At 44.2% G+C, this 20,399-nt stretch overlaps 1 protein-coding gene across 1 annotated transcript in view; it reads right to left on the bottom strand.

Annotated features, from left to right (window-relative positions):
• Window positions 1–1,055: 1,055 nt before the first annotated feature.
• The window catches only part of LOC100762283 (proprotein convertase subtilisin/kexin type 5), a 421,198-nt gene continuing 401,854 nt past the window's right edge, over window positions 1,056–20,399 (bottom strand). Inside the window, exons 36-38 of the mRNA XM_027406556.2 lie at window positions 7,239–7,339; window positions 4,978–5,164; window positions 1,056–1,438 (exon numbers count right to left, since the gene is read on the bottom strand). Coding sequence (XP_027262357.1) covers window positions 1,056–1,438; window positions 4,978–5,164; window positions 7,239–7,339 — 671 coding nt within the window. The remainder of the gene's footprint in view (window positions 1,439–4,977; window positions 5,165–7,238; window positions 7,340–20,399) is intronic.

Below are 20,399 nucleotides of genomic sequence, written 5' to 3'. Positions count from 1 at the left end.
CGTGCCCTTTTGCATCTGGCACCCTCCCTGTGAATTAGCATCTGCAAAACGTGCCCATGAATGCATAATCTACGAACACCCTTGACCAGCGTGGAAAAAGAGTTTAGGAAGCCCAGAAACAAGAAGTCACAGGATTGAAGAGAGCCGGGCAGCTGTTTGCAGCCGGTGAGCAAGATGTTGGGAAATTTTTAAATGGTAGACTCTATCCCTCCTTTTCTTATGGAGAGTCCGAGCTTCTTGGGTGACTCATTGGTGAAAGCTTTGCTCTGATTAAGCAGCTAAATCTTTGTATTTTGTGTTAGGGTACCATTACAATTTTTCTTTTATCATTTCCTATCAAAAAGGCTCTTAGAGAATCACGAGGGTGCGATGCTTGGACACGAGCTCTTTCCTTGTGACTTGATGCTGTCCTCCACCTAAGCTTCCTCTGCCCAGGATCCTTATTCTGGTCTTTGCAAAGGAGCCAGGGCCCAGTGAGCATGCGCTCTGTCAGCCTTGAGGCCGCTAATCCTTCGTTTTAGATGGGTCCTGAGCATTCACAGGAGAGATGGCCTTTCGGCTCCCCAGAAGTACTGTGAAAGAAACAACAAGCCCCTTTTCGCGCTCTTTACAGATTTTCTTCTTAAACACAATTGAAAGGGGAGAGTCCTCCCACCCCAGCCCCAACAACTCTCTGGTACTCTCCACTACATCTCTCCACTAGTGGGTCAACTATCAGAATTCCAGAAGGAAGCAGGGGTCTCCAGCAGAATCCTTACAGGTCCTCTGTTCCGTCCACTTTAGAAATCATGTTAGAGTGTTCAACAGATCTTCCACTTCCACTTCCTGCGTTTAAAGTCTTGACGAACCCTCGAGGAAAATGCCTTTGAATTCTCGCTTTTCAGGATCTGTTCATTGCACTCAGCTAGTCAAGAGCAGCACAGCAGACTCCAGCATCCCTACATATTTAGGTTGGAAACAAAGTTAGGACAAAGCACACACACTCGAACCTCAGCCAATGCGATGGTAGCCCCAGGCAAGGCTGAGAGCCATGGGGACTACAAGGCAGGCTCTGTTTACTGGAAGGAGTAGCTCTCATCATCGTACTCCAACTCATCATCTTCTGCCTCCTCCAGCAGCCCGTACTTGAACTTCCGGTAGACAGTGCCATCTTGGCTCATGTAGACGATGTCATCCTCATCATCTTCATCATAGTCTCGGTCCCTGTACTCGATCACCTGGTCCTCCTCAAGATAGCTGCTCCTGTAGGAGGAGTATGACACGGTGGGTTCCGCCAACTTTTCGTAGCGCCCCTTTGCCACAGGTCGGCTTCGAGACTTCCGCCACACGACCACAGCGGCCCCCAGCAGCAGCAGCAGCATGGCACCCGAGGTCACCAGCAGGGCGGTCTTGGTGCGCTCCGAGGGCACGGTCTCGCTGACTGGAAGGATGCACTCCTCTGATACCAGGCCACCCCAGAGGCAGCAGCAAGAGAGAAAAGAGGAAACAGAAATGGGAAAATCAGATTCTGAAGTAAAGAACTGCCCCTCCATTTCTTTTCTAAACCTAAAATGGTAGAATCAGTGGTTTTTTTTTTTTTTTTTTTTTTCGTTTTCTTAGGAGGTATACCACTTTACAAAACTCAGTATCTGGCCCACAAGAGTCCCAATCTATATTTAATAAAACCAACTGATGCTCCTAGAATGGTCAATTTAAGATTCCAAAGGGACCCCAGATCCCTATCTCATGGGCCAGTCTCTAAGGGTCCAACATTCTCAGTGATTTTTCCATTTCTGAGATGTGTGTGTGTGTGTGTGTGTGTGTGTGTGTGTGTGTGTGTGTGTGTGTGTGTATGTGTGTGTGGTGTGTCTACTTCTAAACAAGAACTCTGAATTTTTTTTTTAAAAGATGGAGATGTCTCTTTAACTGTTTTTTAGACTGGTGCCACCCTTCAAGACCAATGAAGCATACTTTTATAAAGCCTACTGACTCTTAGTCATGTGTGGCCTTGGAAATTATTTGGGCCGACTTGCTTGTCATAGACAAGAACTATTTTGTGTAACAAGTAGACTTTCCAATCCATTAGCCTCAACTCTAGGTGGGATTCTGGAGGCAAATTCTCTGACCACATGTTTGGTTTCCTTGAATAGCCATGGCATTCCCTGAGCAAGAAAAGGCATGCTTTATCATCTTAAAATCCTGACTGCCATTAGCAAGGGATTTATAGTGTAATTGAAATTATTGAATTTCAGGGCCCTTCCCTTTCTTATTTATAAGCCTCTTTTTTCAGGGCTTCCCTGAGGATGTTGCAGCACCAAAACAGTGTATGGCATAGCTTGAGCATTTAGTTGATTTTTCTCATTTTATTTTCATTCATTCAGGCAGTATGATTTGAGTTGCTTAACTACTTTTATTACCTTTTCTTTTTAACCTACCATACAGTAAGGCAAAAAGTATAAAACAGCCAGAGGAATAGGTATCTGCCCAGTTGGATGTACAAATTTTTAATACAAAGTAGGCTCTTCCTCCCCTCCCCTTCCCTGCCCCTCTTTCGTGTTCTTCTACCCCTCCACAAGGACCTTGCAAGCACTCCTGCAACTGAGTAACCCCTGCACACACACACACACTTCACACACACTTTTATTTTGCTGATGCTTAACTTCTATTTTATTCTAACAGAATTTTGCCCATCTAGCAAAAAAAAAATGTTTCCTCTAAAGTAACAGTATTATCATTATTGTATTCAACATTACCAGTGTCAGCACAGACTTTCCCCCTGGAGGAAATATGAACACACTAGAAGGACAGATAAGTAATCTGTCCATGGCTCACAGCTCCTGAGGCAGGAGAATGTTCAATGGACCTTTGGAGGTTGTTTTCTTTTCAGAGTGCTGAATGCACTCAGGTCTTACAGTTCTTAGTCTTAGGTGTTGGGTCAGGGTCAGCCTCTACCATTTGGTTTTTCTTGAGGGGAAAGCTGTCTCAGAAGCAAAGACTCAAGTAAGCTTGAATATCTGGGTTCGTTATTTCTCCCCATACACATACTTCTGTAACTTTCCATCACGGAACTGTATCCTTAGCCCAAGAGGATTTTTTTTTTTTTGGTAGGGTTTGCCCCAGATAACTCTTTCAGAGCCTCTTAGGAACCAGGAAAACTATCAAATTATTTCTTGGAACTGACATTTCAGAAACTGCACCCAAGAGGCTCATGCTTCTGTTTTCATTTAAGAACATTGATGTAACAGGGCTCTTGCTCTCAGCTGTCAGCCCAGCTTCAGACCCTGAGGGGGGTGCAGATAAGGGTCTGGCAAACCAGCTGCTCTTGGTGGGTAAAAGCTGAGAAAGGAAAGTTCTTGGAAAGGTGAAACCTGGAAACTAATTGAAAGTCTGAAACAAACAAACAAACAAAACAATAAACAGCTGGTATCAGTTTTGGGTTTTGGATTTTCTTTACTTACAAACAACAAACATAACATACACTGGTTTTGGTCAGGGATGACACATCTGAATCCCAAGGAAACTCTATTTCCAGAGGAGAAAATATATTTTAACAATGTGCTTTTCACTTAGAAGGGATCACTCCATTCACAATCTTCAAGTTTTTTTTTTCTGAAGATGTACTCATTTTTATTTTTATGTGTATGAGGGGTATGTATTGGTGGTTCAGTGGTAAAATTCTTGCCTGGCACGTGCATGTATAAGTGTTTTGCCTGTATGCATATATGTACACTCCATGTGTGTCTGGTGCCTCGGTAGACCAGAAGAGGGCACTAGAAACTGGAGTTCCACACATTTTGAGCAGCCATGTTGAAGTTCTTAAGCCCTGAGCCATCTCCAGGTCCTAGGATCTTTCTAAGTTTTAATATACACAGTTGGGCTTGAGGCTGGAGGACAATTGAAGACATGGAATTGGTAAAGTTGTTGAACTTATTCTTAGCTTTCAGTGAAAGTCCATTTCTAAAACGCTCTAACAAAATGGCTTGATTTGAGTTAGATTAGAATGATTCTTCAGTATTACCAAGATAACCAATTCCTTGCCCCTTTCCCTCAGGAGCAAAGATAAAAAGGAACAAAATACATTTATAAAGGTCAGATTCTAGACTTAGTTAAGCTGGGGGCAGCATAGTTGTAGAAAGAATGTGGGGCTCCGGGGCTTTGCAGTCCAACAGGCCTGTGCTCAAATTCCAGATGAGTATCTGGGATGTGCAAGTGTATGTGTATGAATGTATTATGTTTTTAAAAAGATGAAGTCCAGTATCAAAAAGCTGAGGTAGCCCCAGAGGACCTCAAGCTTTCTGTTTTGCTAAGAGTGGCCCTGAATCCCACCCTCCCTTCTTCTGTCTCCTAAGCACTCAGGCTCATGGACACAGCACCAAGCCTGCTCTAGACGACCTCTCTTATTATTGCTGTGGACTTGAGCATGCTAGTCCAACCTTTGGGCCTATGTGTCTTTGATGATAGATGGGGTCTGTTTGATTAAAGTTTGAACCTGAGATATTTCCCCAAAGACTTGGGGCTTGGCTGCCAGCTCATGAGCTTTCGGGTGAGTGACAGGTCCTAAGGGGTTGACCTAGTCAATGGATGCATCCGTTAATGAATATAATGAATATATAATGAATGAAAATAATGGATGCCATTATTTTGAGGTGTTGGGTTTTAGGTGGAGGAAATAGGTTCCTTGGGACATGCCCTGGAAAGATATATTTTCAAGAACTTCTCTGCTTCCTGACTGTCATGAGGTGAGTTGTGATGCTCTACCACATGCTTTCTGCCGTGATGCTAAGGCTTACCGTTGCCTAGAAACAACAGACTCAGATCTCTGAAACTCCCCTTTAAATACTTTTCCTTAGGCATTTTGTCACAGCAAAGAAAAAACAAACACAACTTGTGAACCAGGAGGTTTCAAGTATAGTAGGCAAACAGCAGGCACTTCATGAACCATCCATACTCCACCCACGTAGCTCCCATCAGCTTTCTGAGGTCATCCCATGCCCTCACCTGTGGTACTCTGGCAGTCACAGCAGTCCTGGGATCTCTGGGGGTGGGAAGCGTTGCAGCAGTGGAGGCAGCGACCCTCATCCATGTGTAGTAGCAGGCCATCTGGGCACACGGTGCAGTTCTTGGCTCCGGGTCCCTTGCACTCCACGCAACTCTCGTGGCATTTTTTACAGTTAAACTTTTCTCCCTATTGAGAATAGTAAAGAGGTTATTTTTGAGAGCACAGGTAGTAATCTGGAACCGGAGTTCTCCAATAACTCGTCCCTCTTGTCATATGAATAGGGAACAATGTGAGTGTATGTGTGTGGTGGTCTACTCCATTTAAAAAAATGTGCAATGGAGTTTTGCCTGCATGTGTGTTGTGTGAGGGTGTCAGATCCTCTGGAACTGGAGTTACAGACAGTTGTGAGTTGCCATGTGGGTGCTGGGGATTGAACCTGGGTCCCCAGGAAGAGCAGCTAGTGCTCTTAACTGCTGAGCCATCTCTCCAGCCCATTGTTCTACTCCATATTATCTGGGAAAAAGGCCAAACCAAAAGTGTACAACTGGAGGAAAACTTTTGCTGGGCCCTGCCCTCTGAGATGGGCTTGGTACAATAACAGGAGAACGTTAGGCTTCAGGAGTGTTACAGTATAATGTAACAAGCTCCTGCCTCAAAGACAGTGGGAGTCAAGGACAACTTGTGTCTGAACTTTGCCATACCTATGCAGTCTAGACATTTCCACAGCACTCCACATTGCAAAAGCAATAATCTAGATGTTAGTTTCTAATTCCTTCTCAAAATCTACCTCTGTTAAAGCTGAAGCCATCACCCTCACGTGGCAATGTCAGGAGCAGAGTAGAATGGTAGCAACCCCTTCTTACTGTTCTCCAATTTGATGCAATTCCTAGCGTTTTGTACTCTGTACACATAGGTGGCACCATCAATTTCTATTCTTTTTACTTTTGTGTGTACATGCACTTCTTTTCTTCTTGTTGTTATGTAGCCTGGGTTGGCTTCAAACTCACAGTCCTCCTGCTTTGAGTCTCAGCCTCCCGAATGTTGCGATTAGGTTTCCACTTTCCACCAAGTTAGTGCTATGGTTTTCTTTGGCTTTTACTCTTTAATATGAATTCCCTGCTTGCCTGGATTCTTATGCCCAGAGTCAGAATTCAAAGTCCAAGGCAACATCTATCTCCTTGCCTGGTGCTAGAAATATGGGTTTGGGGAAGACACCTTATTTTAAAAATTATCATTATTGTTATTATTATTATTATTACTATTATTAATATTGTGTGTGTGTACGGATGCATATATAACAGGCATGCATGTGGGGGTTGGAGGACAACTTTTAGGAGTTGGTTCTCTCCTTCCACCATGGGATCTGAGGACTGCACTCAAGTTGCATGTACAACAAGCATTTTTACCTGTTAAGCCATCTCACTGGCCCGGAAGACACCTTCTTTTTGTGCATCTGTAATTTCAGTGCAATGGAAGAGGAGGAGGAGAAACAGAAAGGTTGACTGCTCAGTGGTGGAGCAAATGTTAGGCACCACTGAAAATAAATCCATACGAAGAAAAGAAAAGAAGGAATGGAAATTGTATTTCTTGAGGCATTTTGGAGCATCTTAGATGCTGATAGCATGTTTTCAGCTGATATTGTCAAATCTTCAGAGTGTACTTCTCCCTGTGTTACTTCCTATCCATGTGGTAGTTAATAAATTATTTAATTTCTCTGAGCCTGCCTCTGTGAACTAGAATTCTGATATCAGAATTCAAAGAGAGCTTACTTGTAAATCTGCTGATTTGTTTTAATTTCACCATTGATGCATTTTCTTATGGTTTCTAGTCTAGAATCACACAATCAAGAAGTGAAGAGGTTTGGGAAGTCTGTGGCTCCAGGGAAAGGCTGTTATCCTGCCCTGGAGGAAAGGAAAGAGCTGGGCCAGCAAGCTCCCTCCTGTGTCAGGAGTCTGTTCAGACAGTCTGGAAAGAGAACAGTTAGTATTTCTGCTGTACTGGAGGACTGAGCTTCCTGTGGTCACACAGAACTACTCCAGGGCTCAAGTCATCTTAGATCCATTCAGTTCCTGTGAATCAAGAGGAAGCTTCGGGTTGGTAGCTTGACTAGTTTATGAATGAAAGACATGGTACAGTGTTAAACCTAGGCTGTGGTGCGTGTAAGAATTTAGTCTGTTTTCACTTCCCAGAATGACATGTAGGAATTGAGCTCCTTAAGGTTGGGGGCGGGGGTGCTTACACCAACCAAAGGTCTCAGTACCTCTCTATCTCTGTATTCCCCTACAAGACATTCCGGGGCACAAATTCCTCTCTGAAGGTGGTAGCTCCACACACAGGACAAGCAATTCCATGCCTCCTTTCCTGAAAGAGAGAGAGGAACAAAGAATCATGTTATGAGACAGATTTCAGATTCTAACCTCTGTCTTGATGTTGGAACACTCAGGAGTAAGGAAAATGTCAAGTAAATTGAAGCCAAAAGGTGACTGAGGAAAACTTTTGCTGGGCCCTGCCCTCTGAGATGGGCTTGGTACAATAATAGGAGAACGTTAGGCTTCAGGAGTGTTTCGGTCTCCAAGACAAAGTCAAGACTTACAGATTGCTCAGTCCTTTCCACGAACGGGACTCTCAGTCCGTTCACTGAGAATTTGAAAGCAAAACATTGTGTGTTTTGCAAAAGACCTCAGAAAATGGGAAATCTCATGGGATGCTTCGGAAACCCTAGGGGCCAGGCTGTAGCTTGTGGTAGACCCAGCATGCAGCTTGCACAAGGCAAGCCCTGGGCTCCATTTCCAGTACTGGAAAAGGAACATTTACAATGCCTTTACTCCTCCTCCTATCACATCAAACACTGCAAGTTTCCTTGAGGATCCACGCCCCCACCCTTTGGCATTATTATGTATGTAGCCTCTCTGCTGGGCAGCAGGCTACCAGACCTCTCCCTGTGTGACTGCTCTCTTCCCAATTTGGCTGAAGTCCAGACCCAAGGCAGTATTGAGTGGTGTGTGTGTCAGCCTTGGTGGGAATCAGTGCCTTATGACATGTGCTGCTTTGCTGTATTGTAAGCCCTGCACACCGAGGCACTCGGGATCTTTCACAAAGGGTTAATTTCCTGATGGTTTCCTGTCTGTCTGTCTGTCTGTCTGTCTGTCTGTCTGTCTGTCTGTCTGTCTATCTATCTTCCCAAGACTAAGAGCCTGTGCCTGTTACTGTTTCTAAGGAGCCTCGAGCCTGGAAAGACAGACCTTTTGACATCTCCTTAAAATTCAGAACAGCTCACCATCTGCTTTTCCTCTCACCAACCTCTCCCCTAGCCAGTGCCACAAACTCAGCTCCTGCAGGATGGCCCTGGGGTGTGTGTCTTCAAGAGGTGCTGCGCATGGAGAGGCTGCTTGAGAAAGTTCGGGGCTCACCACCGTATGAGGGCAATAAATAAATTAGGAAGTAAACATGTTAAGGGACAAAGGAACTCTGGAGGCACCAGCTGTACGCAATGGCAATGGTATAGATCAGGTAAGTGTGTGATGCGCCCCTCCCCCTGACTCCCAGAGCTTCAGGTTATTCTTCTCTTCCTCCCCACCTTCCTCCCTTCTGTTTCCACCCTTCTTCCTTTTTCCCAACAGGGTGTCACTGAGTAGCCCATGCTGACTTCAAACTTCCATAATCCTCCTGTCTCAGGCCTCTTTCTAAGTGCTGGGCTTAGGAGTGCGTGCCACCGTGCTCATCAGACAGTTTTCTTTTTAACAACTAGAATTATTAGACAATCGAAAGTGGATGAAACACAGGCACACTGCTGATTTAGACTGCCAAACTTTTCTGGATTTTTTCCCCTACATCCTCGCTTTTATAGTATGACAGTTAATGTTTCAGAAAAATTTACACTTTTTTTTCTATTCAGTTTATAGCCTAAGGTGGGGATCCCCAGATTTCCTAATCTCTGTGTTACAAAACTGGAGTTCACACAGGAGTCACTGACTAGCAAAGGATGTGTGTGCTACGTGAGGAAAGGGCAGCAGAGGAGATGAACAGTGAATGCCAAGAGCAGAAGAAAATGATAGCTGTGTGAGTTCCAGGGCCCAAGCCCCAAGCAGGAAAACAAAGGTGAATCCAACTTATGGGCTTCCTCCAGATCCAACCAGTACCACCAGTCACTCCTGAATCCTGTCTTGGGGATCCTGTTTGATGAACTTGGGCAGGAAATGCTCAAAGCTGCCATCCTTAATTTTGCAGAGAATCTCCAGGCCAGTGGAGAAATGTAGAGTTCTTAGACTGTCCTCTGACATCGTAAATGATATCTCCAATCCACACACAAATTTTCAGCTTTGGCTGGTGCTCGGCTTTGACTGGCCTCTGTTAAGAGACATTAACTTACCTAATGAGGGTTGCCTGGTCTTAATTAGAAACCAACTATCCTCCGTTGGCCCACTGCACAACACTAATGGGTAGAAACTAGGGCTGTCTGGCTTAGCAAATGACAATACAGTCATTAGTTGACATCTCACTTTTATCACACTTATGTGTGGGTGTGACTAGGTGTTTTAAGTTCTTGCTTTTTTGACTTCTCTGCTATGATGATGAACTGTTATCTGGAATTGTGAGCTCAAATCAACTCTTCCTCCCCTTAAATTTTTTTGGGCGCGATGGCCAGGATATATTTTATCATAGCAACAGTTTCCAAAAACAAAACTAAGAACAAAAATTACACCAGGTAAACTGACCTGGCTTCCAGGGACCTGGTCTGCTTTGTTCATAATTGTATGGACATTGTCTGGGCCACAGAGCTGAATAAGTATTTGTTGAGTAAATAAATAGATGAATGGATACACAGAACTGTAGGGGAACACCGGATGGGAGGCTGGGAAAGGCTTTTGAAAAAAACATACTGAGGGTAATGGAGAAGAAAGCAGTCCTGGCAGAGCAGGCTAAAGGAGTTTTCTGGAGAGAGGCAGGAGGCAAGATTGGTTCAGATTTATAGTAAGTCACTGTGCTTGGATTTGAAGATGGAGGAACTGGTAGTGAGAGATGAGGGAGAAAGTGAGGAATGGCCGTGGGGGAGGAGCCTCATATGCAAATATCGAACAGTAGACAGGGCTGTATCTGCTGTGCAAGATCAATCAGACAGCATGGAGGACTGGATGCCCACGAGGTGGCTCATTCCTGCAGACAGCAAGACCACTTAGCCAACTGGTACTAACTGGTAATTCAAGCCACAAACTGTGAGATCCCAAAACCAAGATAATGACACTAATGCCTAAGAGCAGGGAGATGAAGTTGGGAGATACTTAGATGTCACAGGAGTTAGAGACAAACCGTGGAGACTGAGAGATCAAGAAGAGAAAAGGAGCCAGCGACGGGAGTGCATGCCTTTGAACCCAGCACTCAGGAGGCAGAGGCAGGTAAACCTCTGTGAATTCGAGGCTAGTGTAGTCTATGGAGTGAGTTCCAGGACAGAATCAAAAGCTACACAGAGAAACCCTGTCTTGTAAAACAAACAGGTCTTTCCTAGCTATCCGCCATGGCGGGTGGATGAAAGACCTGAGCTAACATGGGGTTAGTTTGTTAAGCAACAATAAAGCCTTGTGCAGTTTGCATCAAGCTTTCCAATCTGCCTGGTGATTGGGGTGACCGAGGTCCTGGGCTGAGATCCTGGAGGCCTGAGCTTCCGGGGGTCTTACATTTGGGGGCTCGTCCTGGATTTGCGGCCACCCCTCACCTGAGTGGAGTCGATCTTGGAGGTAAGCGGGTACCCTGTATTGTCTGTGTCTTTGTGTGTTTGTGCCGGCTGAAATCTGGTTCTGTGCTTTGCAGTCGCTCGTGTCTTGGGAAGAGACAAGAGCTCTGGTCTCAGGAGGAGACAGAGTGTGATCAGCAGAGGTGATAGGGGATCACCGACTGCCATCCAGGAAGTCTGGGGGAACCTCAGGGACACTTGGGAGATTCCTGTCTGGGAGCCGGTGAGGGTACAGTAGTTCTCTTGGATTGGTGAAGTTATACGCCCTCCCGGCCGTCTGTATTTCTGGAGTGGTTTTGTCTGTCTAGGTGGAGATAGACATTTGTTATTTTTGTCTGTGTGTCTTGGGTTTCTGTTTTGTTTTATTTGTGACTTTGATGATGGGACCCACTGTAACCACCCCCCCCCACCTCGGTCTGACTTTTGACCACTGGATGAACGTTAAGGACCATATTTAGTCAGTTAAAGTTATGGCACCCCCTTTTGTTGAGTCACGTGGCGCCACACTAGGTAACTTTCTTTTCCAGTCTTTGTTTCTGTATGGTTTCTGTAAAGCCTGGAGGGTTGGAACAGGCTGGGTGACTGGGCAGTTGAGCAGCAGGTTTGTTATCTATGTTATCTGATCTGTTGCAATCCACACCCTGCCTGCATGCTTTTCAGTGATATATCAGTTTTGTGTTTTCAGGTCTACTGTTTCTGTTAATTTTGTAAGTATAAAGGTCCTGTATTAGGGTCACTAGCGACATCTGTATTTAGGCCTACAGAATTGTTTAGGGCAGAGGTTCGGGTGACAGCTTCCGCAGTCTGTAGGAGTGGGACTTGGTAGGAGCAAGTTGCCTGCTCCATCTGTAAGGAGACCCAGGCGGGTTGCCAATCTGTAGGGGAGACTTGGTTTTGGACCAAGTTGATCTCCATGGGGCTAGCCATCTGAAATTCTGAATAGGATCCTACTCTGTGTTACTGTGCTGTCTGTCCAAGTTTCACATTTGTGCTATGTGTTTGTAAAGCATCTTTTTCTGTCCCTACTGCCACGCATGTGGCATGCATGGGTCAGGGGTCTTTTCTTGCCCTGAGCACGTGGTGTTCAGGATAGGAGTTCCTCTGCCATGGGCCACAGGTTACAGTGTTCTGCGGCGGAGTCCCCTGAGGCCGCTGCTCTGAACTCCAACCATTGCTGTGGCCCTCACAGCTGAGCCTGGCCGGTGCAGATGAGTCTGTTTTTCTATCCTCACCTGCCGGTCTGTGAGGCATGCAAAGTGGAGCTGTCTCTGTCACAACAGCAATCCTGCCGTGGGTCCTGGCTTGTGGCGGGAGTTTCCCTGCCCTGAGCACATGGCTGCAAGGCCACCATCTGCCTGGCTGCCCCGCCTTCTCTGTGCTCCACACACATGGCATGCAGGGAGACCACCGGGTCTTTTTCCCACCCCTGCCTTGGCAGAGGGTCTGGGATTACCAGCACCCCCCACCCCCCCAGGTCTCTGCCCTGAGCACATGGAGCTGGGGCAGATGAACTATCTGGCCTGATCAGGACGTTCTAAAGAAATGGACTTAAAGTTATTAAAAACTATAAAGGGGACTTTGATAAGAGTTTTTATGTTGACTGAGAAATGAGAGAGAATGTAGGAGACTAAAGTAATAAAGAGGGGAAGGGAAAGAGAAATTTGTCTAAGAATGTCTAAAAAATCAGAGGAATAAACCAAAGGTATATAGAAAGTTATAAAGGGTTAAAGCAAGTCGTAAAAGGTCAGAGAAAAGGTTGTTAAAAGTCAGAGAAAAAATATAAACTGTTATGGTTTCTAATGTCTACAAATAATAAATTTTAAAAATTGGTAATATAAATTAAAAATTTGACCACATTAGGTTAATTCTGATTTAAAAAGTTCTGTTTATTTCTCAAGTAAATTATGTATGCTTGTTTTAAAATGTTCTATCTGTTTCCTGGCATAACCTAAGTTCTGTTACAAGAATAAACAAGCTAAAACAAATGGTGCAGGTCACCACCATTTTGTAGCCAGCCACATGGCACAAAAGACTGGTAGCCATTTTGTTGAAGTTAAAAAAAGGATACTTAAACCACCATCTTGACTAAAGATGACCCATGGAAATTAGAGGTACCATCTTAGAAACAAGTTTTTCAGTTAAGATATAAAATGTTGATGCTTCTATATATTATAGAAAGACATTAAGGGAATTTAAATTTCTTTTTAAAACCAGTTTTTTAAATGTTTATGTTTTTTAAAATGTCTTTTTTATTAATATTTATTCTTAAAGAGCTTCAATTTAGAATCATTTTTAAGCAAAGCCTGACAATGTAAAGTTCTTGTTTAATAAAAGCTGCTAATCTATTATAAGATGTTACAGTTTATGTTTTCAGAAGTTAAGTTTAGGGCGTTGATGGCATATGCCTTTAATCCCAGCATTTGGGAGGCAGAGGCAGGTGGATCTTTGTGAGTTCAAGGCCAGCCTGGTCAGCAGAGCGAATTCCAGGACAGGCTTCAAAGTCACAGAGAAACCCTGTCTCAGAAAGAAGTTAAGTATAAGCAAGCAGGTAAAATGCGTACATGTAGCTACTGTTTAAGGAATATAAGGTAACTCTATGCAGTTTTAAATTCAGCTGTGCTAAGTTTGAAATATTTTACTAAGTTAAAACTGGTTATAGTCAGATTGAATTAATGAATTACAAAAATAAGACCTTACCTAGCCACCTGTGTGCTTAATGTGTGATTAAGTCAAGTAACTAAACAGGCAAACCTCTAATGCTCCAGACCTGCAGAATATGTCATTTAAAATGTTATCTTAAAAGTTTATAATACCAGACAGACTGCCAGATCCTGACAGTGACCCAAAGTCTCCAAAGAAGATTATGAGGCACCCTAGTTCCTGCACCTGGACCAGTGAGTGAGATGCTCAGATGTGATACCTGCTGCCTGCCAGGACCTGGCCAAGACTGTGGACAAAGCTGCTGGACACTGGAAAATTGATTGCACCCCCTTTGCCTAGACAAAACAAGGTCAGTCTTTTCCATGTCCCTCTTCCACAGAGAGAGAAAAAAAACCCTCTCACCTTATAGGCCTGGCGAAGATTGCTGTTCTTTGAGACATCTGCCTCCAGCGCTAATGGAGAGACTTGGATATGGCTAACTGTATATGGACTGGCTTCTAACTGGCTTCTGTCACTTTTTAGTAGATTCGGATAAAATATACCCTTCTCACATCTCTGAAATATTAATGGTTGTCAGCTTGACAGCATCAGACAGTCATATCCACTATAGACTATAGTCAGTATGTTAGCTGATAAAGTAATGACTATCTACTGCTCAGGCACAAGCTCAAGGTTTTTAGGTTTATTTTGGTTGTCATATAGGTATAAACTTAAAGGACTTTTCATCAGGTCAAAGGCACCTCTGTCCAACCCATACCTGGCTCTCTGGACAGAAGAAAAAATGTACATGCTTCTAGCCCAAATCTGTAGTTATTGCTAGGACTCAAAATTACAAATATGTTCCTGCTGTTTGAACAGATCCAGATATCTGCTTTTTCTGCACTGTGGGCTTCAGTAAATAAGTTTTAACTTCTGTTCCTAGTTTAAACATATCCTAAACAGGTTTCTGCTTCTGGCAGATACATCTGAGTATATCAGTTGCTGACTATAGGCTGTTCCTAAGTAGATTGTGAACCCTGGACTTGCTGTGGATGTGAACCAGTCCCGCTGATATGGACACCCCCTGTCTCTGCAACAGAGTCTGCCAACCAGAAGCTCCTGATGAAATCCCCATTGCCTAAATTCCTTTTTTTGCTTTTGACTAGCATTTCAGCCTTATTGGGTCCCTAACTTCATCCCAAAGTCAGCAGGAAGTAGCATGGGAAAAAATATGTCGCCCATTTTCCCTGGTTGAAATGCTAAGTCAGAAGAAACTCCCTTACATGGGGGACGCCAATATCTCTCACTCCCTGATGGGAACACTGGAGAGACAGCAATTCCATGATTGGAATTTCCAAAAGAGAAAATGGGGGAATGAAGGGACCAGCTCCCCTTTTCAGCAGCCATAACAGCCTAGCACATGCTTGCCTGACTTTGTCTTAGTCACTAGGAGGTTAGAAGCCTGCCTCGTGGCAAGGAACTAATCAGAAGTTAACTGGTGGTGCTATGCTATACGGCTCTGGGTGTGCTTTACGGACAAGCACACAGCAATGACGCACAGAGCAAAGCAACCACCCTGGGAGGGCCTATGGGCTATAACAACCAGTTGACCAATCAACACAGGGCAAACCCTCCAAGCCTGGAGGCACACCAATCTGTGCATACCCCTAGACACTCCCCTTACACTGCCCTATAAGATCTCTATGTAGACGCTTTGAGCTGTCTTTCCTAGCCATCCGCCATGGTGGGTGGATGAAAGACCTGAGCTAACATGGCGTTAGCTCGTTAAACAACTATAATAAAGCCTTGTGCAGTTTGCATAAAAAAAGAAAAACAAACAAACAATCAAAAAATGAGAGAAAAGGATAATTCTAGGTTCCAGTGTCAGACAATGGGGAACATAATGGAGCCATTCATCAAGATACAGGAAAAAGTGGTCTGAGGATGGAATGAGAGGTTTGGGGAATCTGTTGGACATCTCATGTGAGATACTCAGAAATTTGACATGCGTAGGAATGGGAATGGAGTCAAGAAAAGCATTTGGGAATAAGTAGATGCATATGCACCATGACACTGATGATAACGGCTAAATATGGTGACAATCACTTATAATTCCAGCACTAGGAAGGCTAAGGCAGGAAGGTTGTGAGGTCAAAATCTGCATGGTCTACACACACACACACACACACACACACACACACACACACACACACACACTGAAAGAAAAACAAATAAGTGTATGTACACACAAAACCCCTGAACTAGATCAGACTGGTCTTTGCTGGTTTCAACCAGGTGTAGGGATTCTGGCCCCCAAGAGTACTAAAGAACTCTAGGCTTTGGAGTTAGCAGTATGAGGTTGAACAAAAATTTAGTACACAATCTTCTTCTTGTATTTTGTTTTTTCCAGACAGCGTTTCTCTGTGTAGCCCTAGCTGTCCTCTTGTAGACTGGGCTGGTCTGTGTCTCCTGGGTACTGGGATTAAAGGCATGTACCACCACCACCTAGCTAAGTACACAATCTTCTAAGACAATGTTTAACCCTTAGTCACACATATACACGAAAAAATTAAATGTAGAGCTGGAGAGATGGCCCAGCAGTTAAGAACAGTGGCTGTTCTTCCAGAGGGTGGGGGTTTGATTTCCAGCACCCCATTGGCTGTTCCCAACCTCCTATAACTCTGGTTCCAGGGTATCTTATGCCTCCTCTGGCCTCTGTGGGCATCGCATGCACTTGGTACACTAGCATACAGGAAGGCAAAGCACCTGTACACATAAAATAAAAATGCATTGCTGAGCATGGTGATATACACCTTCAATCTAAACATGCAGGAGGCAGAGGCAGGCAGATCTCTGTGAGTTCAAGGCCAGATATACATAGTATGTTCCAGGCCAACCAGAGCTATATATTGGGACCTTGTCTTAGAAATAAATCTCACATGTGAATTTAAATTCTTGTATAGCTTGATACATTCTAAGCATACTGAGATGGGAAAACAAACAGCAGAGAAAACAACAAAAGAGATTTAGGCTAAACTATCTAGATGAAGTCTCTTCAACCCAGAAAGCAAACACAACTGCACAGTGTCGGAATAAAGCACTTGCCTGCCCTGCCTGGGCAAGAAGTGGGCAGATGTATCTTCCTTCTTTCCTTCCTTCCTTCCTTCCTTCCTTCCTTCCTTCCTTCCTTCTCTTCTCTTCTCTTCTCTTCTCTTCTCTTCTCTTCTCTTCTCTTCTCTCCCTCCCCCTCTCTTTCTTCTCCTTTATTCTTCCTCCTCCTTTCCCTCCATCTTCTTTAAAAACCATAACAGGAACTAAAAGTGTTTCACAAGAGACTGGAACTAAAGCCCAGGCTCAGGGCTTAAATGTTAGGGAGGGACTCTGCTGTCACAGACAAGTTCTCCCCCACTGAGCTAATTGGTTTGTTGATTTGATCTGTACTATCAAGAATGTCATCTCCAGGAAAAATGGACTATCCTAGTCTGGATGGAGTTTCTGGTGGAAACATGGGTGGAGTAAACCGAGTAACAGGTTTTATTATTTAAAGACTAATCAAACATAACTAGTCTTTTAAAAATGGTGATGGACATCTTTCCCTATTCAGATCCCCTAATTCAGCCTTAATTCTTATTTCATACATTCTAGAGTCAAGAACCTCCTATAACTACACGGAACCACTCAGCAGCCACCAATATGCTACTTTCTGTAAGTTCATTTGCTTTGTTTTTTTTTTTTTTGTCTCTTCCATTAAAATTAATTTTTATTTATGAATACTGTCTTATTGCAGGTACATTTCCATTTTCAATGTTCTTGTGTATGTTCATTTTCTTATCAAGTGTTGTATTAAAGTAAGAGCAGGGCTCCAAAATGCCATATAACCCAGATAATCTTTGCTCTTGCTGAAGGGACTCACAGTTGGAAAGAGGGACATATTTAATTAAAATGTAATGTAAGGCCGAGAATATAACTCTGAGATAGGTAGGTTTACTTTTACTTAATTGAAGTAAGGAGGCAGCCTGGTCTACACAGCAAATTCCAGGACAGCCAGGATTACATGGAGTGACACTGTCTCAAATAAACAAACAAACAAACAAACAAAGTAAGTATGAAGGAAGAGAAAGAGGAGTAGAGAACCCAGATCTAACTCTCCCATTCAAAATGAGCTCAGGATGAACTCATTTTACAGTACACAGATTAATCAAAGCTAAGGACAACAAGAATGGGGCTGGCAGTTAGGAATAAAGAATAATGGGTTGGGACCACAGGTAGCAGGTTCCGGGTCCCGAGCTGGGACCACGAGGATGGCAGTCTTGGGGCAGGTGATAGATGGCGGGCAGATGGGGAAACAGAGACCTGTAGACGTGACTCATATTGAAAGTTTTATTGAGGGAGAGGTCAGAAAATAAGGTAAAGAGTGATAAAGACACGGGGAGAAGACAGAAGAGAAGGGGGAGACAGGAAAAGTCCTGTGTGCCCTAGGGGAACAGCAGGAAAGGAGAGGGGGGAAAGAGCGCATAAGTGGGGGGCTCTTTCTTTTAAAGGGGTCCTTTGCACTTTTGTGCAGACTATGCAAACATGGAACCCTGGGGAGACCAGATGGAGGGAGACTGCCTGAGTGCATTCTGCCAGGTGACAGGGGACATAGGTGAGCTGGCAGAGTAGTTGCTTAGTATATGCAAAGCCCTGGGTTCAATCCCCATCACCTCATAAACTGGCCATGCTGGTGTATGCCTGTAATTCCAGAAATTTGGGAAATGGATGCAGGACAATCAAAAATTCAAGGCTATCTTCAGCTGCATTTTTCTCAGAGGCAAGGCTGGAGAAACAACATTTTCCAGTTTGAAAAAAAGGAATTATTTACTTCCTATATATTCATTTCCTTACTCAACACTCAGGGAACATTTATCAGGTGTTATATTAAAAAGAGCAGATCTACACAATGAATGCCATACAACCCTGATAATCTTTGCTCTTGCTGGAGGGGCTCACAGTTGGAGAGGTGGACAAATTTAATTAAAGTGTAATGGAAGGCTGGGAATCTAACTCCGTGGTAAGTAGTATGCTTGCCTCAGCACTGGAAAAAGGTCACATAAAAAGCTTTGGCGAAATGTCAAACTACAGAATTGGGATGGAGGGAGAAGCCTGCCAGGAGGACCAAGACTAGCTCTCTAAGATGATGTCCAAGCTGGGTCTCTGAGTCCCCAAGGGTTTGTTTTTGAGAAAGGGGAACTAGGTCACAGGGGGACATGTGAGAGAGTGGCATTTTAGTCGGTTGCTTAGTGGTTCCGTGTAGTTGTAGGTGGGTCTTGACTCTAGAATGTGTGGAATAAGAATTAAGATTGAATTAGGGGATCTGAATAGGGAAAGATTTCTGTCATCATTTTTTTAAAAAAAGAATAGTTGTGTTTGGCTTTACTTTGGGTCTCTGTGACGTCTAGTATCTGGTTCTTGGTCACCCAAGCAGTGTCAGATATGGGTTCTGTCTCATGTAGTGGGCCTTAAGTCAAATCAGACATCGGTTGGCTTCCATAAGTTCTGGGCCACATTGCCCTAGCATCTCTTGCAGGCAGGACAGATTGTAAATCAAGGGTTTTGTGACTGGGTTGGTGTTTACATTTCTCTTTTGGTAGCCTGTGGAGTACCTACCTACACTAAAGATATTAGGACATAGGGGTAAAGGTTCTATGTAGGCATCAGCTCAACTTCTCCATGTTCAATGAGTCATGAGGGTGTTGTCCTCAGCAGTGGGACCCAGCTATCAGTTTGTGGTTAGCAACTCATTGTCTTGGCAAGTTGTTTGAGGATTTCCGTGGGTTGGAACTCCATCTCCCCCATTATTAGGAAATGTTATTAGGATGGCCTTTATATATTTTAGGAGGTTTCCACTGCTTTAGGTTTTCATGCCATCCCTCAAATGACCCTCATTCCCAGATGTTCCTCCCCATAACCCCTCCCTCAACCCTATTTCCTTACCCCTCCTCATTTCATCTCCTATTCCCATCCCCCTCAGTCCACCCATAAAAATCTATTCTACACCCCCCCCACCTCACCCCCAGCAATGACCTTTAAAAACGGAAGCTGAGCTTGCTGGTGCATTCTGGTAGGAAATACTGAAGAGGATAAGGCACAGGCATCATGTGTTGAAGGACATGTGTTTAAACCTGGCCTGCATCTCTACCCAGGTGTGATAACATCATATGGAAGAGGAGTATGTTCGTTATATACTTGCACAAAATGTCCTTATTTTGTTAAACTTAGGATAATACAAAATAATGTGATGCCAATCAATATCCTAAGAACTGTTAGAAATGTATCTAGAAGGGCTGAGAAAGGCAGGGCTGTTTTGAAAAGGGGAACAGGAATGTGCACTACCATCTCTTACATAGCTTCACTGTGGCCATCTTTCCTGGAAATGGGCACACTGAAGTTTCAGAATGGCTGTGCTAGGATAACCTGCAGGAGGGAACAGAGGGCCACAGGGACCTGCCAGCTGCTTCAAAAGGCCTGCGAAGGGATCCTGGGCATGTAATGAGCACAGCAAGACTCCAGAAGGACATCTGATGTGAGGGATACTTAGGACAGGGCCCACAGGTCTTGAAACTCATCTGTGTTGTAGGTAAGTGGGTTCAGTAGGAAGTAAGGGGCAGAGTAATATCAGGGATAGCGTCAATATGCTGCCCCAGGCAGTGGTTGAATGGTGGTCCCACCGACATTGATTTTATGATCTCGGGCACCATCGGTCACCAGGAAAACAATTCTGGATCTTGGGAGAGCTTGAGGCAGAGGTCTTGGGGAGTTTCTAAACTGATGAACACGAATGGCTTTCCCTAGACAAGTGCTATGTATGTTGCAGTTTGAATATGAAATGTCTCCATCGTCAGGCTCATGTTTGCCACAGGACAGACTCTGGGGAGCCAATTAGATCTTGACTTCATCGGTGGATGGAGCTTGTGATGGATTCACAATCTAATGACATTGTTTGGAGATGGTGCAAAGTAGGGTCAGATAGCAGAAGGAGGGAGATGGTACGAAGTAGGGTCAGATGAAGGAGGG

Source organism: Cricetulus griseus, chromosome 3, assembly GCF_003668045.3.
Source record: "Cricetulus griseus strain 17A/GY chromosome 3, alternate assembly CriGri-PICRH-1.0, whole genome shotgun sequence".
NCBI classification, from domain to species: Eukaryota; Metazoa; Chordata; class Mammalia; order Rodentia; family Cricetidae; genus Cricetulus; species Cricetulus griseus.
The sequence above is the reverse complement of the archived record's forward strand: the minus strand, read 5'-3'. Positions and strand labels throughout refer to the sequence as shown.